The sequence below is a fragment of the Ptychodera flava genome, chromosome 13, assembly GCF_041260155.1.
Source record: "Ptychodera flava strain L36383 chromosome 13, AS_Pfla_20210202, whole genome shotgun sequence".
Lineage (NCBI taxonomy): Eukaryota > Metazoa > Hemichordata > Enteropneusta > Ptychoderidae > Ptychodera > Ptychodera flava.
The window spans coordinates 35636546-35653038 of record NC_091940.1 but is presented as its reverse complement, the minus strand read 5'-3'; the positions used below and the strand labels follow the sequence as shown (position 1 = coordinate 35653038).

Below are 16493 nucleotides of genomic sequence, written 5' to 3'. Positions count from 1 at the left end.
ATTTCTCTTCTCTTAAATAAATTCTGATCAATTTTTAATATCTTTTAAGCTGCAAGCAGGTACGTGCTGAGGTTCCCTTTTTCCTCAACCCATACAAGGGACCATATTTTTCATTTTCTCTTAATGTATACATGTAGTTTAGACTGCTTTCACCTACGCTGACTACTATACGATAGAAGTACTAAAAATGTTTCCCTTGCTAAGTAGCAGTCTGGTCTCATCCGCCTTTGCCTTTCATTTTGTGCATGTAAAATGCAGAGACTCGCCAGGCTGTACATGAATCATGCATTTCATTGTTGACCTCGTAAAATTTACAGATAACACAAGGACTCACTACCCCTCCCTGATGTCACCCCATTTTGGAACTCACTCCTGAAATCACCGACATGTTCATTGTATTCTATTCAATTTCTTCATGTCTGGGTATGCAACAACTGGACAAGTTAAATCACAAAGACTTCTCCGTGTTTGTCAAGTTGCCTCTGTTTACCTGGGATAAGTGGTTACACAGCCTTGACGGTTTCTAAGTTAACACCTTGGCAGTTGACATTCAAACCATATCTGTAAGTGTTGAAATGTACATGAACATTGCAAAGAGCAAAGGTTGGTTTTTACAATGAAAAAGCTTTGACAGTCAGTACTGCCTAAATAATGAAGTTTGACTGCAAAGTTCATAATTTTGATATCAAACTTCTTTCTTAAAACCTGGCAAGATTTTCTTGGAAGAATCTTATGACCAATAACTTCCATCAAAATCCATGCACTGACTACGAGACAAAATTATCGACAGAGGAACCTAATATTAACCCTTGAACTTAGATCCTTGAACCATGACTGCAATAATTGTATGATCTCTCTTCACCAACGTAAAGTTGGCGTCATCCTCATCCTCACCCTCAGCCTCAGGGGTCACGCGAAAATGAGGATGAGGATGACGCTACAGCGTCAGCTTCACCGGCGTCAGATCCGATTATTCCCGAATGCGTCTGATGGAATGATAAGTGTAAAAACGACTTTAAAAATGTGCTCCAAGTTTCATATCACTGTAAATGTTAATCAAAACACAGTGGGGTATGTATTTCATAATATTTAGTAACCTCTCCTCTTAAAATCCGTTTCTCACGATGTAGTTATAACGCAACATTCTTAGCCCTTAATTTCCTTAAAGTTCAAAGGTTGTATGCTTAATACGTTGACTTTTCAGGCCTCAAGTCATAGTTATACCAGTTAATTGTTTTATAGTTCCTCTGAATAATTAGGGCTTTCATATCGCCTCTCATGGTGGCGATTTTTACACATTTCGGACCACGTATACTTTTTTTGCACCAATTTTTGGAAAATCCTAACGCAAGAGTTGAGAGGATACCAACAAACACATCCACGGATCCATGGACTGAAAATTACGAACATTTCCAAAAAACTAGTCTGTATGAGATATTCTAAAAATAAAATATTACCTGCGAACCAGTTTTATGTTTCAAAAGAAAGTTGAGAAAGGATGGAGTTGTTATTTTCTTAAGTTTTGGGTGAATTTTATCATTTATCCGTCATCGGGTAGCGCAACTTCGGCAATCTTCGGATACGACGCTGAAGCTGACGCTGAGCAGCGTCATTTTCAGCGTCAGCTAGAAAGGTCACCTGAGGCTGAGGATGAGGATGAGGATGACGCCAACTTTTCGTTGGATCTCTCTTCATATTTTTATGAAGACTAAATCCAAACAACCTGACTGTATGACAGGCAAGCTCTGAAGATTTCACCAATATGCTGCAGACAAAAGGTTTGAATTGACAGACACAATTATCAATGTTGCTTGATAGTATCATCACAGATACAAAACTAGTACTAACCATTTGCATGTTTCAAATATCTTCTGTATGAGTCCAAAATAAATTCTTCCAATATTTAATACTACAAATAAATTTGATATTTAAATTTGATATTTTTGAAACGCTGACACAAAAATGGTAGCACAATATCAGATAATACTGTGAAATTTTGTGAAATTGTGGAATTTTTTGCTTGTGCCTGACAATATTCACTCATTCATCCATCATTCATGTCAACTTCTACACGATTCTATGACAAATCACAGTTTTTCTTGCAAGGTTGAAGTAGCAGTCATGATTTTTGAATTCACAGTTACCAGAGATTTCCTTGAACAATAGCATGTCAGTGTGCCTGTGTTTATACACGACATTTCTCCTTTCCCATTTTTTTATCTACAGGTACACGTCAACAGCATAACAATTGAAAAACGCAGTGAATGTATTAATGTTTTGTGATGGTATCAGAGAGGACTGACGACAGGGAAGTATCCAGGCTGGGAAAATCTCTTTGATTACATCTGTAAGTCAAAATCATGCCCTTTCGCCAAGATAGCAACAAAATTTTTCAATGGAACTCAATCACATCATGGTGGTTTTATATGTCTACAAAAGTAAAGTTTCACCAGAAAACATTAATTGTTCAATCTAGTGTTCAATATTGGCGGGTTTGAGTGTTTGAAGAACTGAGAAAGACAAATTTCAAACAACGACTTTCTTGAAAGCAGGTTCGAGCATTGCAAAATATTGCATTCTGATCTATGGCAATGCCATTACCTTGAACCCTTTCACCACCATGGTTTGGCCTAAATCAATTGTTATCAATGGTGATTGTGGACCCTGTTTACAGGAAATGGGGGTGAGAAGGTGAACATTTCTCATCCACATCCCTTGAAAGTGGTCTGCTTTGTAAACTAAAGAACATGACAAAAACTTGTGGCTGTAGAGACAGTTATACCATTTCTCTGTTATCATCACATGCACTGAACAAGTTCACTGTGTTTTCCCTAAAATGAGAATTTGGTATCATCAGACACACACTGGCCATGTTGCTGCCTTGTCGACATGTGGAACTTCCACTTACTGACATCAGTTTTAACACACATACTTCCAAAAGTAATGACTTAACTAGTTATAATTTCATGGACAGGTTTAACACATTTTAAATTTGATGGCATGGTCACAAAATGAATCTACTACAAAATAGCCACTGCATTAGCTACATACCATGCATGCACTATCTCAAAAAGATCAGAGTTTGAAAGTGCTGCCAAAACGGAGCAGAGACTGTCAATTTTAAAATATTAAGTCTGAAAAGAGGGTATAAATCTAGATCACTGCGTCCTTTCAGAACAAAATGTTATCACTCATTCATTAACAAGGGACTCTTCACACGATATTTTGATTGCCATTACCATCAACTTTGCAACAAATATGTAAATTTCTGTGAATCACCATATTAAATTTCCAGGAAAAAAGATAATCAATCTTCAATGATGTGAATAGTTTTTCCATGCATATAATCGCAAATGTGAAGGTGTCCACCAAAGATACCACTCCGAACAATAGTGGAATATTTTTACAATCCTCTACTCTCATGCAAAGCACCTGATGCCAGCACAACTGCATGTTAGCGACCTAGCTTTGTAACACCCATGCCAACACTGTTCCTAGCTGTGCTCTCCCTCCAATTACGACTGTTCAATGAAATCACCCTGCAAAGCATACACAGAGTCACACTTGGATGCTCCTGAAAACACCATCCCTTTCAATCAGTCCTATCCGGAATACAGATTCAGGCGTATCCATTTGAAAAATGGGTTAACTGGATGTAGTTGACTATTCAGAATGGCAGTGCAGATAGGATGAAAAAAAATGGCATGTGTTGCTGCATATCTTGGAGTAAATAAAAGAGTTTTTACCTGCAAAGTGCTAGAAACTGTTCTCTAGAATTAACAAAGTATAGGTATACCAGCTGTATTGTGTGAAAATTCACATCATTCACAAAATACCATGGATGGTTTTTCATGATGTTTTGTGAAATTCCTTGCCGGAGTCAGATGTGAATCACAGAACACAGAACAAGCTATCTACGGCTACAAAAGTGCTTTGCTAAGTTCAATAGGAAAGGTTTCCCCAAGACTGCTATGACAAGTCATTGTTGATGACACAGTCCCCAATTGTTAATGGGTACTTTGATAACCGGTCCTCAGAGAGGATAGAGTCCTCTTCATTAGGTCTGTGATAGAAATACTTTTGAATAAATTCGCTTGATACATGTCCGAGTTATGGTTCAGGACAAGAAAAAATCGTAACAAAATGGCCACACGGCAGCCATATTGGATTGCATCACAAAACAAATCAATGTGCATGTGTATGACATAGGTCAATGTCCTTGTACCAAGTTTGAATAAAATCGGTTGAACCATGCCTGAGTAATGGCTCTGTACGTGAAAAAAATCGTAATAAAATGGCCACCTGGCAGCCATATTGGATCGTATCACAAAACAAATAGACGTGCATATGTATGACATAGGTCAATGTCCTTGTACCAAGTTTGAATAAAATTGGTTGAGATATGCCTGAGCTATAGCTCTGTACATGAAAAAATTGTAACAAAATGGCTGCATGGCAGCCATATTGGATCGTATCACAAAACAAATTGAGGTGCATCTGTATGACATATGAAGTAATCCTTGTACCAAGTTTGAATGAAATCGCTCCAGGCATCTCTGAGATATCAGCGTGAACAGACGGACGGACGGACGGACGGATGCACGCACAGACATGACCAAACCTATAAGTCCCCCCGGACGGTGTCCGTTGGGACTAATAAACAACTTATGTTACTATGTAGTCACACACCAATCTTACTGTTTCTCTATGATTTTTTTTAGGTAAATCACAGTTGAAAGCAACTGCACAAGAAATTCAAGATTGCATTCGTTTTGAGAATTTTCCCTCCATTAGATGAAACCTAGCATGTGCATGCTTCCTGGAACAGTCCAAGATTTGATGATTTATGAGATCTGTTTTCACAAGATGAGCGGAGATTCTGTTCTACAATTTGAGATGTCTCTCTGTGTATTTATATTGGCCACAATGAATGAATTTACAATATATTCAGTCAGTCAATGTATTTGCACAAGACTGAAATACTAAGGGAGTAGTGGTTGGTTGGGGGGGGTTGGAAAATTATATATGGCAAGAGGCAAAAACACAATTTACGAATAGTCAATCAACATGTGCTAACTTTCAAGATCTAAGAGCACATCTCTATCTGTATTCTCTAGACATAGAGTATACTGGTTTTACCAGGGATGAACTAAGTTTAACCAAATTTTCTGCCAATACTGCCGTTGAAGTCACTGCCAGTCAGAAGAATGCAAAAACCAAGACTGTGTGCAACAACACGCTACACTATATATTTCACTGACAGACTACTGGCATGTGTCGATGTGGACTTATATTCAAAACCTACAGCTCTCCTGAAAGAATACTTGATGCGCACATCTGTAAAACTAACTGACAGGCCAACAGAGGTACCCTGGAAACTGGCGATGGAATGGGGCCCTATGTACTGTCATGGATGACAGCAGACTGTCTGACTATTCTACATAGTTTCTCATCAGCACAGACACGAAGTGTGAAAGTATACCTTGTTTTTAAAACACTAGCTTGAAAATGCATGTACTCAATAGCTTCAAAAAGGAACAAAAATATGAAATAATACCAAAGCTACTTCAGGAAGATTCAAAGCTGATGATGAAAGTCAAAATGCACCGCAGAAACAACAGAAAATCTCAGAACTTGTCAACAGTTTGGTGAAAATCTTAACCTGGCTGATATATATGCAGCTGTACATGCATAACACAAATTTCAAACATGGCATTTACAAGAAGAGTTCTGCTAACGCTCCGAATTTGGGATAGCTGATACGGTATGAAAAAATTTGAATAATTGGCATGTGAGCGAGCCATCTATCAATAAATCACAGTGGAACTTCCACGATAAAACACTTCACAATATTTTTCAATTTAGCTATATGTGGAAAGTTAAAGAAGAATGGATACCTAAACATAAATCACACATTATCGTCGACGAATACACCACAGACTATCACTATTTCTGGGCAAAAGCGAGCCAGGTGTCTGACATATGTGGCCAAATCATCTTGAAATGACTGGCAAGGCACACAGTCACACACCTCAAACAGCACTATCCAGAGAGACTCCTGAACAAAATTGATGGGCACATCCAATAGTACTATAGACAGGCTTACATAAAGTCCTGGTATCATATCAGAGTTTCTGATGAACCTTACATCTCAGATGTATGGATAAACCATACCACATAGGCAACCTACACATAACATAAATATCTCATAAAGGCAATTAATTGTCACAGGAGTGTTTATCAAGTGTTCTTATTGGACACAAAGAACTGTCAACTGGATTGAAATCACTTACTATTTTGCACTATCTATAAGCTGATATTCATTTGCTCTCTCATAACATCCTTGAACTCCAGCATCTTTCCATAATACTTCGGTGTGATCCCAAAATTCCTGAAAGAAAACAGGAAACAACAGGAAATATAACTTGTTTTCCTCTGCTAGCAGTATAAACAATCATAAGTAGATTGTACAACTTATCCTCTAGTATTGGCAGATCTACTGACAAAAAAATGCCAAATATTTTCAAAATTGAATGAATACTTATAATAATTACTTCCCGGTATGTTTGGTTATTTTTGTTGACTGCCCCCTTTACTATTGGATTTTCCCCTCAAGAGATATCCGGTGAGAACTTCAACAGTAAAAACATCTTTTCTAGAACATTTTGAGAAATGTCTCACTATAACTACATAGGATAATAGTGGCAATAGGAAGTAGCGGTTGGCCTGACGCAAACTTGAATCAATAGACTGGGTTGATTCAATATTGTTGCATACATGGATAGGCCAGACACACACAAGGGGAATGAACGGTGACTGAACAACAACAGATGTGTGGTGATTTTAACAACCTGAAATACGGTATGAAAAAACATGATGCACAGCCCTTGGTTACAGACTGCATTTCTAAATACCTATGGGTCTTCTAATACCAAGGTAATATTACAGTTAATCAACACAATCCATGGCAACAAAGAGTACCAAATTAACAATCACTTTTGTGAGATTACACACAGAAAATTAATATTCATATATCCAGGTAATTCAAAAATTATTTAGAAGGGTGATATTATGCCTTCCCTACATCATGACTTGAAACAAACAGGATAATATTCTCTGTGCTACTACATCAAAGGGGACATGTTCTTGCTTTTTCATTTTCAAACTTTGACCCTTGAGGTTAAATATTTAACAATATACTTTGAATGAAACTCATCTCCACTTTTTAAATACACACATTTCTACAGCTCCATATATCTGCATAATAACAATGCCATTACTGCAGTAAGAGCTTGTTTCTAAAAATAGCACATTGACAACCCAAATTTAACCAAGCTGGCGAACAAATGGGTGTTTTGTTCACTATAATTAGTAACACGCATTTTTGTTGGTTTGTGTTTTGTTGCTTTTGTCATAACATCAACAACACCTTCACAGTCAATCAGAGTGCAAGTGGGAGGAAAAAAACTGACCCTCTTTTCTGGTCTATTTTGGGCGAATACAAAGCATCACAGCAACCATTATGTAACACGGGTTTCAACTTGACACTGATGTGTCTACGTGCAAGTCCCATTTGAAATGTAAATAGGAAAAAATAAATCATGAGAAAAAATTCTACATTAGATCATACTTTAATCAAATTGTAATACACGACCTAACTTCACTGGTTCCCCCCTGTGCCTCTGCTTATTTCCACCGCATTATAATATTAGTCTTGAATGACTTGAGCATGAGAGTCAGATACATACCTCTGGATAATCAAAACCCGGTGAACTTGAAACGTCTTGAATATAATCCAATCTGAATTGGTTTTCGGGGTGATCTAGGGGAATAGGCGGTGTTAATGTGCTCATTGCGCCCGTAATTGTCTTAAAAATGAGAAGAGAAAAAGATGGCTAGTGTAAGAAGTGAGAGAACGGATCATTATGTTAACATTGATTATGCAAAATCAGAACACAGACAGACTCTGTGTTGGGGAATGCTCGCCGTAGTCAGGCTATTCAAATTGACATCACGATTTCAGCTGAACTAAACTTACCAATATCGCATCCCGGATGTTCTTTTTTATATCTTCGATTTTCTGCTTCTTTTCCCTGGCAAAATCCGACAAGAAAACACATTTTATAATGACTGTAAATATATATGATATGAAATTGTACAGAGGAGTTCCGCCCGGCAGCAGCCAAGGTGTGCATGTTGTTCGCCAACACACAGGGGGTAGGGGGTTAAAAATATGCATAGCATAAACAAGGACCGTCTTATCCACATAAATGCGAAAATACTACAAGGTGGAATAAACTGAAGACTTACTCTGTACTAAAACCGTCCACATGAAGAATTCTCATCTGTTTGACTATGGTACTTTTCCCCGATTCTCCCGCACCTTGAAGAAAAGAAGAGAACAAAACGGCGACATAGTGGGTATATGCTTATGAGATCATATCGACAACAAGAGATTCAACTCACTCGATATGTACAAACTACAACCTAGCCATTTTGTTAGGGCTACTAACCCAGTAAGAGCAACCGATGTGTAGCTCTGTAGATCTGTTTATCCTTTTGAATTTGCTTCTCGATCTTCTTGTTGGCCTCCTTTCGCTTTTTCTCTTCATCTTTTTGTTCATCAGAAAGGCCGTTTCCAAAACACCCCATCAGTATAGCTTCAAGCTTCGCGATGAGCGCCTTTCAGCGGCCTCGTTCAGCGAAAATGACACCACAAACGAACGTCCAGTGTCCGCAGTATCAACCAAAGTATATCCACTAATGATTGGGCGTCAATGGTGGACGTATACCGTTGGCGTTTTTTGTGATTTGGAGCCTGTAATTCCCGGCTTATTCAGTACTATTTCCCTCTCAAGGCTGAAAGGACACAGCAACCAACCACACGTCAACTTTGACAAGCAGCCTTAGCTAGGGTGGGGTAGAGCAAAGCATCCTGGGAAAGCCATTACTCATTTACATATTATTAGCATTTTATTTGCATATTATACGCATCTTAAATGAAGATGATCACGTGGCCAAGTGACAAGCCGTGACGTCAGTCGCGGCAACTGACGTCATATTTGCGTCTTCTGTGGGCCTTTTATAGTATTTTTAAATCTCCCTAAATTAAGAGATGTTTTTGTTCCGATATTATTTTGGTATAGTTGATATTATTCACGATAAAATTTTCTATTTTGTCTGCTCAGGAAATATTCCCTTGTGCTCCGTGGAGTAAAATGTAGACATATTTGTACAACAAACCTCCCTTTTCGTTAAGGGGCCTTTCACCAAGGACTGAGAGGGAAAGAATAAAAAAAAAACTTGCTTCTAAAATTATCCACTGCCATTCACACCTGAACAAAATAATTCTTACCTGTATTCCGATTCAAACCTTCGCTTCCTTTATATAATTGCAACACGTGCGCGTGTCACCGTTATTAAGAGTACGGTTGGCTCTCAACTACACCACCCACAATATTATGACTGTTTGCTAGCAAAAACATGTTGGCAAATTTGATCGACTTTCGCTGAAGGAGAATAATAATTCTTGAAGGGAAGATGTTTTGATGGAATCCTCCGGAAGACGTGACAATTGGTATTGATTCGACTTTTACCAACAATACAACTTTTGTTCGTGTTTACGTCCAAGAAGTAATTACAGGGTGAATGAATCTGTCCAAAACTAGGGTAAAAGTAATTGGGAAACACGGAAAAAAACTCGGCCATGGCGCGACCGGTAAAAATCGTGAAATACCACGGAAAGGTGTATTTACTAAAGGATTGATATTATAATGATCAAAAAACACCTTGTTGACAATATAAAATGTAAAACGGTTCAAAACAACGCTATTACCCATAAAGCGGCCGTTGAACAGGTTTCCGAGACAAATATATACTTTCAGGAATAACTAAAACTGGGTTGGGTGCGCGTGACACAGATATCTTTAGCATTATAATTATGATTTTCTTCCCAATTCATTCTCATGTCAGTAACTTAAAATGTATAGTAGACCATTTTACATTGACTCACAAGAACACAGGTGCAATGGATAGTTTCTTTTTCATTCTATTTTCACCCGAAATGAGGTGGGGTCCGTCGTAACAGTAACGCGAAACTACTTTTAACTCGATTTTTGTGTCAACTCAGTAAGTTGTAGCGATGAGAGCTTAGATTTCTTGTTTTCTCTTTGCTTCCGCTGATATGCAACCACTGCATCGCTTTAAATAACCCCAAATTGTATTTTTGGAACTATTTATTAAATTTACCGACGGCTAAAACAAGGCAACGCTATAAAAGCGCTGTAAAACATAACACTAATTGCCTGAAATTAGACGTTCAATTTCGTTGACTTCAATTCGTCGTATAAGTGTTTGCGTTGATAACAGTAAAGACATGGTGTTTTAACCAAAATCATTACCACCATTGAAAATCAAAAAGTGATAATTTACATCATAGACCCTCGAGGGTCTATGGTTACATACATCATTTCATTTGTTATATCACGGTTCCTCTATCACCGATCTGGCGCGCGACGGCAGACGTTCTATTGTTCCCATCCACGTGGACGACAGACAAACCATTGACACTTGATATCGATACCAGGGAGATTGTAGGTTCGATAGAGGTACCATGGTTACATTCTCTTTGTTCACCTGAAGCGTCTGACATCGCACCGTCTTTGCAAAGTCTTGGACGTAATGGTCAAGCATTGGTAAAAATTACCTTGGAACATGGAACATACGCTACATCTGAAATTTTGGAAACTTTTGAGTATTTTTGAATCATCGTTTGACTGAAGCAGCAGTATCGATATGGACTTGCAAAATAGATGTGATGAAAAGACGATCACCGATGGGCGATGCAGACTTGAAAAGTAATGAAAAGACGATCACCGACGGTGGAACATTACATTGGTAAAAAGTTGGTATTTCAGTACTTACCCATAAAGTTTGCCCACCTGGACAATGATATAGATACTGACGATACCCTCGTCTCGGAACCTCGAGAAGTTGGGCAGCCAGAGACTGAATGTGATACCATGCTTTATTTGCTACCGATGGCCGTGCGTCAGGTTTAAATCCATGAACACTCACTATCCTGTTTGTACCTGACTACGTTATTCGTTTCCGATTGTTTGTTCTGAAACACATGTAGGCCTACATGTATGTATACCGTGCTTTTTGTCGCGTCTCCTGGAACGTTTACTTTTTCACGTCACAGGCAATTAGCCTCTGTTGAACAGCAACTAACAGTTAAGTTTTGAATATTATACCAATTAACCGTTTATTCAATCTTCCAACGTTTATAGAATTTGCTAAAACTATGATGGCGAACGGTTAACTTAGAGTGGTAGAGTCATTCTCTGTGCCCTTCAAACTCAAATATTTGTGCCATTTGATGACTTTGCAGGTATTTTTGTTTTGTTTGTCATATGCAGTTATCTTGTTCAACTCCCGAAATCACGTTTAAATGCTTGTTCAACTTGTCGATACAGTGTGTATGTATGCTACACCATGGACAGTAGTTTCTATGGTTACAGACAGGTGATTTATTTATTTACTTGTTTATTTACCAACATTACGTCTCTCCGTCTGCTCGACTGTCACCCGGTCTTTCATTTTCCACCATTGTTTTCATTCATTCATTCATTCATTCATTCATTCATTCATTCATTCATTCATTCATTCATTCATTCATTCATTCATTCAAATATTTGAAATCTTTTCAGTGTCCACAGAGACCAGGTTGTAGCAGTTTCGATATCAGTTAAAATGCATTTGTCCTTACACAGGTCAAAACATATCATGACTAGATTCAAGAAATAGGGTATGCAAACTATTGGGATATCCGCGAAATTTGAGGCGTTGACAAAGCAGGTTGATCTCTTTTGTCGGGAATATCTTACGTATGTATAGACCGCAAAAAACCTTCCCTTTGACGAAAGCCCAATAACTTACCTTTAAATAGACCAACCATGCCGAAAAAAGGAAAAGTGCCTCAACAAAAGTCGTCAACTAATTGTCTATTGTGACGGGCAACCTCAAAAACATCTCATGCATTTCTTGGAGTTGTACAGTCGATATGGACAAACCTGAATATGCTTGTTATTCGCTCGCCCACTCTCTTGAGTTCGAAGATGCTCAACGAACTGGATGCAGTACCTGTCTCCGAAAAAAAAGATATCATGTTTTTCTGTCGTATCATGTCAATCGTATCATTCTCCACTGATTAAATGGCAAACAGGTAATATCGCATTTAAAACATTCAAATTTTAGTCACTAGGCCGATTACCCCGACTTCCCGTATCCCATCCGGCATTGCGAAACTTATTATTGACTATTATTGTTGACTACGGAAATAGGCGCAGACTTGGTATTTGCAAATGATCTGTTTTTCTGTCCTCTCTGAAATTAAGGGATATAGACAAAAACAAAGCATTAAAAAAGTTTTGAATGTCAAAGTTAAGATGATTACCATGAATACAAGGTGAACAAACAGCACGTTCCACCCCGTGGAAGGCTAACAGCAGAAATACTCATCGAATGAATAGGGAAGTTCGTTTCTTGATGTCAACAAGGATGACTCCACAACCAATGGGGTCTTCCTATGAAGAAAAGGCAACGGACAGCACAACAGAGCAAGAAATTGATCACTGTTGGCCTTCTCGTCCCGTTAACCGGTGTATCTTTGAAGACAGATTGCAGTTTGGATTATTCTCTAAGATGGATTAAAAATTAAAACAGGAAAGTCGACCATGTAATATCTGAATATAACATTCCTGTGATTGGTGAAAATCAACATTGTTGTACAGGAGGGACGGTAAGATTCGGAAAGCAATGCAGGCTTATTAAGAAATTCAATGAATTGGTAAATCCCATTCGACGATACTGACATTTCTTTCTCTTGTGTCCAAATTTCTCAAAAAGTCCAAGGAAGAAAACATACGGAGATATGAAATTTCCCTAGTGTATCCTAGCATGGCCTGTAAAAGGATATATTGTGGCCTACTCCAACAACTGATGACCCTGATATGTGTCCCCCTTCTCATTCTACAAGCATGTACATTGTAGTTTCAGTTTTCTTCACTCTCTTCCGTGTTGCTTTGCCCTGTTCATAAGGTTCATTTAGACATCTCTCTCCACCTTGTCCGTTATTTTATATGTTAGGCTCAGAAGGACTCTGACAAATTCGATCAAACAAACTGACATGCCGGCACACTTACACACAAATACAAACAAACTCGCAACCACAGTGTGGTGACGTAGAGGAAAGGTGACATAAGGGACTATTCATTAATTACATGGGGGGGGGGCTACACGGATATTATTTTTCACTCAAGAAAGAAAAGGCTAATAAAAAAAATGCGAATCTCTTCAAAAACGGTTACTCATACGTACGTACGTGCATACATACATACATACATACATACATACATACATACATACATACATACATACATACATACATACATACATACATACATACATACATACATAATGAGAATAATTTATTTTTTACTCATCGGGATTCCACCTTGCCGACAGTTTTGCATGCGCAAGTAGCATCCCGGAAGCCTTTGACTGACTGAGAGCGAAAAAAAGACGGTAATATTTTCGTTAATGTAGCCAAAAGAAGTTGTGTCACAATATATAGTACATACTAAATCACGGTTGTGCCGGCGGTAAATGTAAGGTGACTAGGGTATAAATCCGTGTGTATGTGGTCTAGGGAAGGTTCTTTTTCTTTTCTAAGCAAACACTGAGGATTGTTTATTGGATTACAGGACCGTACAATCGTGTTGAGGACATGTTCATGGTAACGCAAATATTTATCTCCACAAAATCGATGGAAACCACTGTCTCTGTTGTTCTATTGACGAATCACAATGCCAAGTCGTTGTCTTTGTCTTGTCAGACACAGGACTTTCTCCTTCGTTATCGCCTCTGCATAGGGCAGATAGAGATACCGTTCTTTGCATCACACACACACGATTCCTTTTCTCCGTGCTGATGTGCGAGAGACAAACCCGGATAGACGTAAAGTGTGGATGCAATTCCACCACACTCGTTAACGTTCACGTCTTCCCTGGACCTAAGATGTTTTATTTTCCTTAAAATGTCAGCCAGTACTGGTCATCTATAGCTCAATTGTGTTTCCAAAGTCCCTTCTGTCACTAAACTGACATCACACGAAGTAAGCCCACTCACGATTATATCACTTCTGTCATTGTCATTACAATTTTTCTTATTCCGTGACCTCTCAGACCACTCAAATGGTAGCCCTACGTGTTAGCTGCGCCGCCTTTCCGCTAGAAAGGCGATCTTACCTATCGTCGAAATGCGTCGAAGCCAACCGCCAAACATTCCTGAAGGGTCAGCGTAATAGGTGATCAGTCCTGTGTAATATCTCCAATTTATCGATTGGTCTGAACTGGTTCTAGTCAATAACCTAGAGGTCGTTGACCTGGACGTTCAATTTTCTTGGCCCCTGGTTACTTTCAGCGTTTGAAGCACCCTCGGGAGCCAGTTTTTTTGCAGCCGGCGTCTGTATTTCTTTGTATATGTGTACCTGTATCATTTGCATATGTCTGTCTATGTATGGCGTGTATAACAAATATCGGTGCAAATTACTCCAAAACTAATACGAGTATTAGTTTTGTTGTTATAGACTTTTGTAAATAATGTTGCGTTACTGTTTGACAAAAGAGGTAGGGCCTATTGATGGTTTTATATAATTTCAGCAAAGCCCTCTGGGTATCCAGCATCAAGTCTGTAGTTTTCTTGATCGATTGCTATGTGTATTTCGTGTTCATTCGTTGAAAGGTGACCGATAACTGCAGCATGCTGTATAATACACGAACTAAGAGATGAGATTGATTTTACTAAATTACTAGAAATTTGAACTGGTCCGAAAAAATATCACCCGAGATCTACAATTCGGTATTTCGGTTTTTTCAGTTTAAAGGGGCATAAGCTGTAACTTGTGGCAAGTTTTTCAGTATTCTGATTCTATATATCAACTAGCGTGTCTGACCCTCATCCGTTTGTCATGCTGAAATTTGAGTATTCTTTTTGTCAACACAGCTTGTATGTGTGTAGTGATCATTGTTTACTGTTTACAACTGAATTCTAGTCCGGACTTGAATACAATTTTCAACAACAACAATGGAGATTATACTCATATAGGTTGTGTTGATATGGTAAATACTTGGTATTAATTACAGTGTAGGGGTTAATGCAGGAAGTGTAGGGAAACCATAAAACAAAAGTTCTGAAATAATAGCCAAAATATACAGCTTAGGAGCTTTAGGCTGCGTTCACTAATAACGATTTGGGTGGGGGGGGGGGGGGGCTGGAGGAATCTCGATTGAAATCTTTTTTTTTTCAGATTCCCCCTAAGTACCCTAAAAATTTTCAAATGCCCCCCTCTATATTGTCAAAATTTTTCGAGTCCCCCCAAACTATCACAGGCCCGCATGTTTGTAAAGGATGTGAGCGCAGAAAAAATAAACATGTATTGCGCTGTTCTGCTCACAGGTGTTCATCACTACCTGTATTAGCATTTTGTAAAATCATATTCCCAAGGCAAGTTCTTTAAATGCTTCAGTAATTGTTTTGGATTTATTGGTCTAAAAGCCAACTTGAGTTAATCCAACTCTGGCCAGGTCAATTGCTCCTGCTGAAGAGCACACAAAATGACAATTATGAGAGAGTATGCAAATTGTGAATTCTGGCTAATTGCCATATTGCACAGTGACCTACCAAAAATTTGTTTCAAAATTACAAGACATATATGGATTAGATGCTACTCAAAATTGAAATACTGGAAGGTTAAAATATTCCATCAAATAAATGTTTTAATCTCTGAAATTTTGGGTGTAATAATTGCAAATTTAGTTAAAAAATAAATAATTCCATTTGGTCACACATTTTTTTCTTTTAGTCTTTACTGTTCAAAGTTTTACTTCTGTATAATTTTATAATAAGAATGTGAAAATTTAGAAAATCAAGCATGGTGACCCCATCTTTTTTCTTTAATATTTGATTTTTCTCATATGCCAGAATTCAAAAATTTCTATATGTTCTTCCATGTGTTGCTCTCCGGCCTGATCTTGTGTACAATTATGTTTCACTGTCACTGAGCATCATTTGACCCAAACTCTTCTTCAACTATACCATGTACATCAGAGTCAGAGCTATCTCTGTCACTGTTCAGGTATGCAGTGAAAGTGACACTGCAGTAGCAGAGCATTAATGATAGTGACACTACCCATAGGCTGTAGCTGTATTAACTTTGATAATTTTAGCAATATTTTTGTTCAGTTTTTCAACTGCATTCTTGTTCTACTCCCTACAGCATGTTGAATTGCCTAGTATTCAGCTTGCTATCACAGCCTATGTATGCGTACCATGCATTTGTATCACTGACAGCTGATTGTCAGTCTGGCCTCCAAGTAAATTACCACCCAATACATATTTATATTTATATGTACAGGCTTTGTGTGTTTGAG

The 16493-nt window shown here is 38.2% G+C and overlaps 1 protein-coding gene across 1 annotated transcript in view; it reads right to left on the bottom strand.

Moving 5' to 3' along the window:
* The window catches only part of LOC139148296 (guanine nucleotide-binding protein G(s) subunit alpha-like), a 47508-nt gene extending 38551 nt beyond the window's left edge, over positions 1–8957 (bottom strand). Inside the window, exons 1-5 of the mRNA XM_070719659.1 lie at positions 8514–8957; positions 8311–8383; positions 8039–8093; positions 7749–7868; positions 6294–6391 (exon numbers count right to left, since the gene is read on the bottom strand). Coding sequence (XP_070575760.1) covers positions 6294–6391; positions 7749–7868; positions 8039–8093; positions 8311–8383; positions 8514–8652 — 485 coding nt within the window. The 5' untranslated portion in view covers positions 8653–8957. The remainder of the gene's footprint in view (positions 1–6293; positions 6392–7748; positions 7869–8038; positions 8094–8310; positions 8384–8513) is intronic.
* Between the last annotated feature and the right edge of the window lie 7536 nt (positions 8958–16493).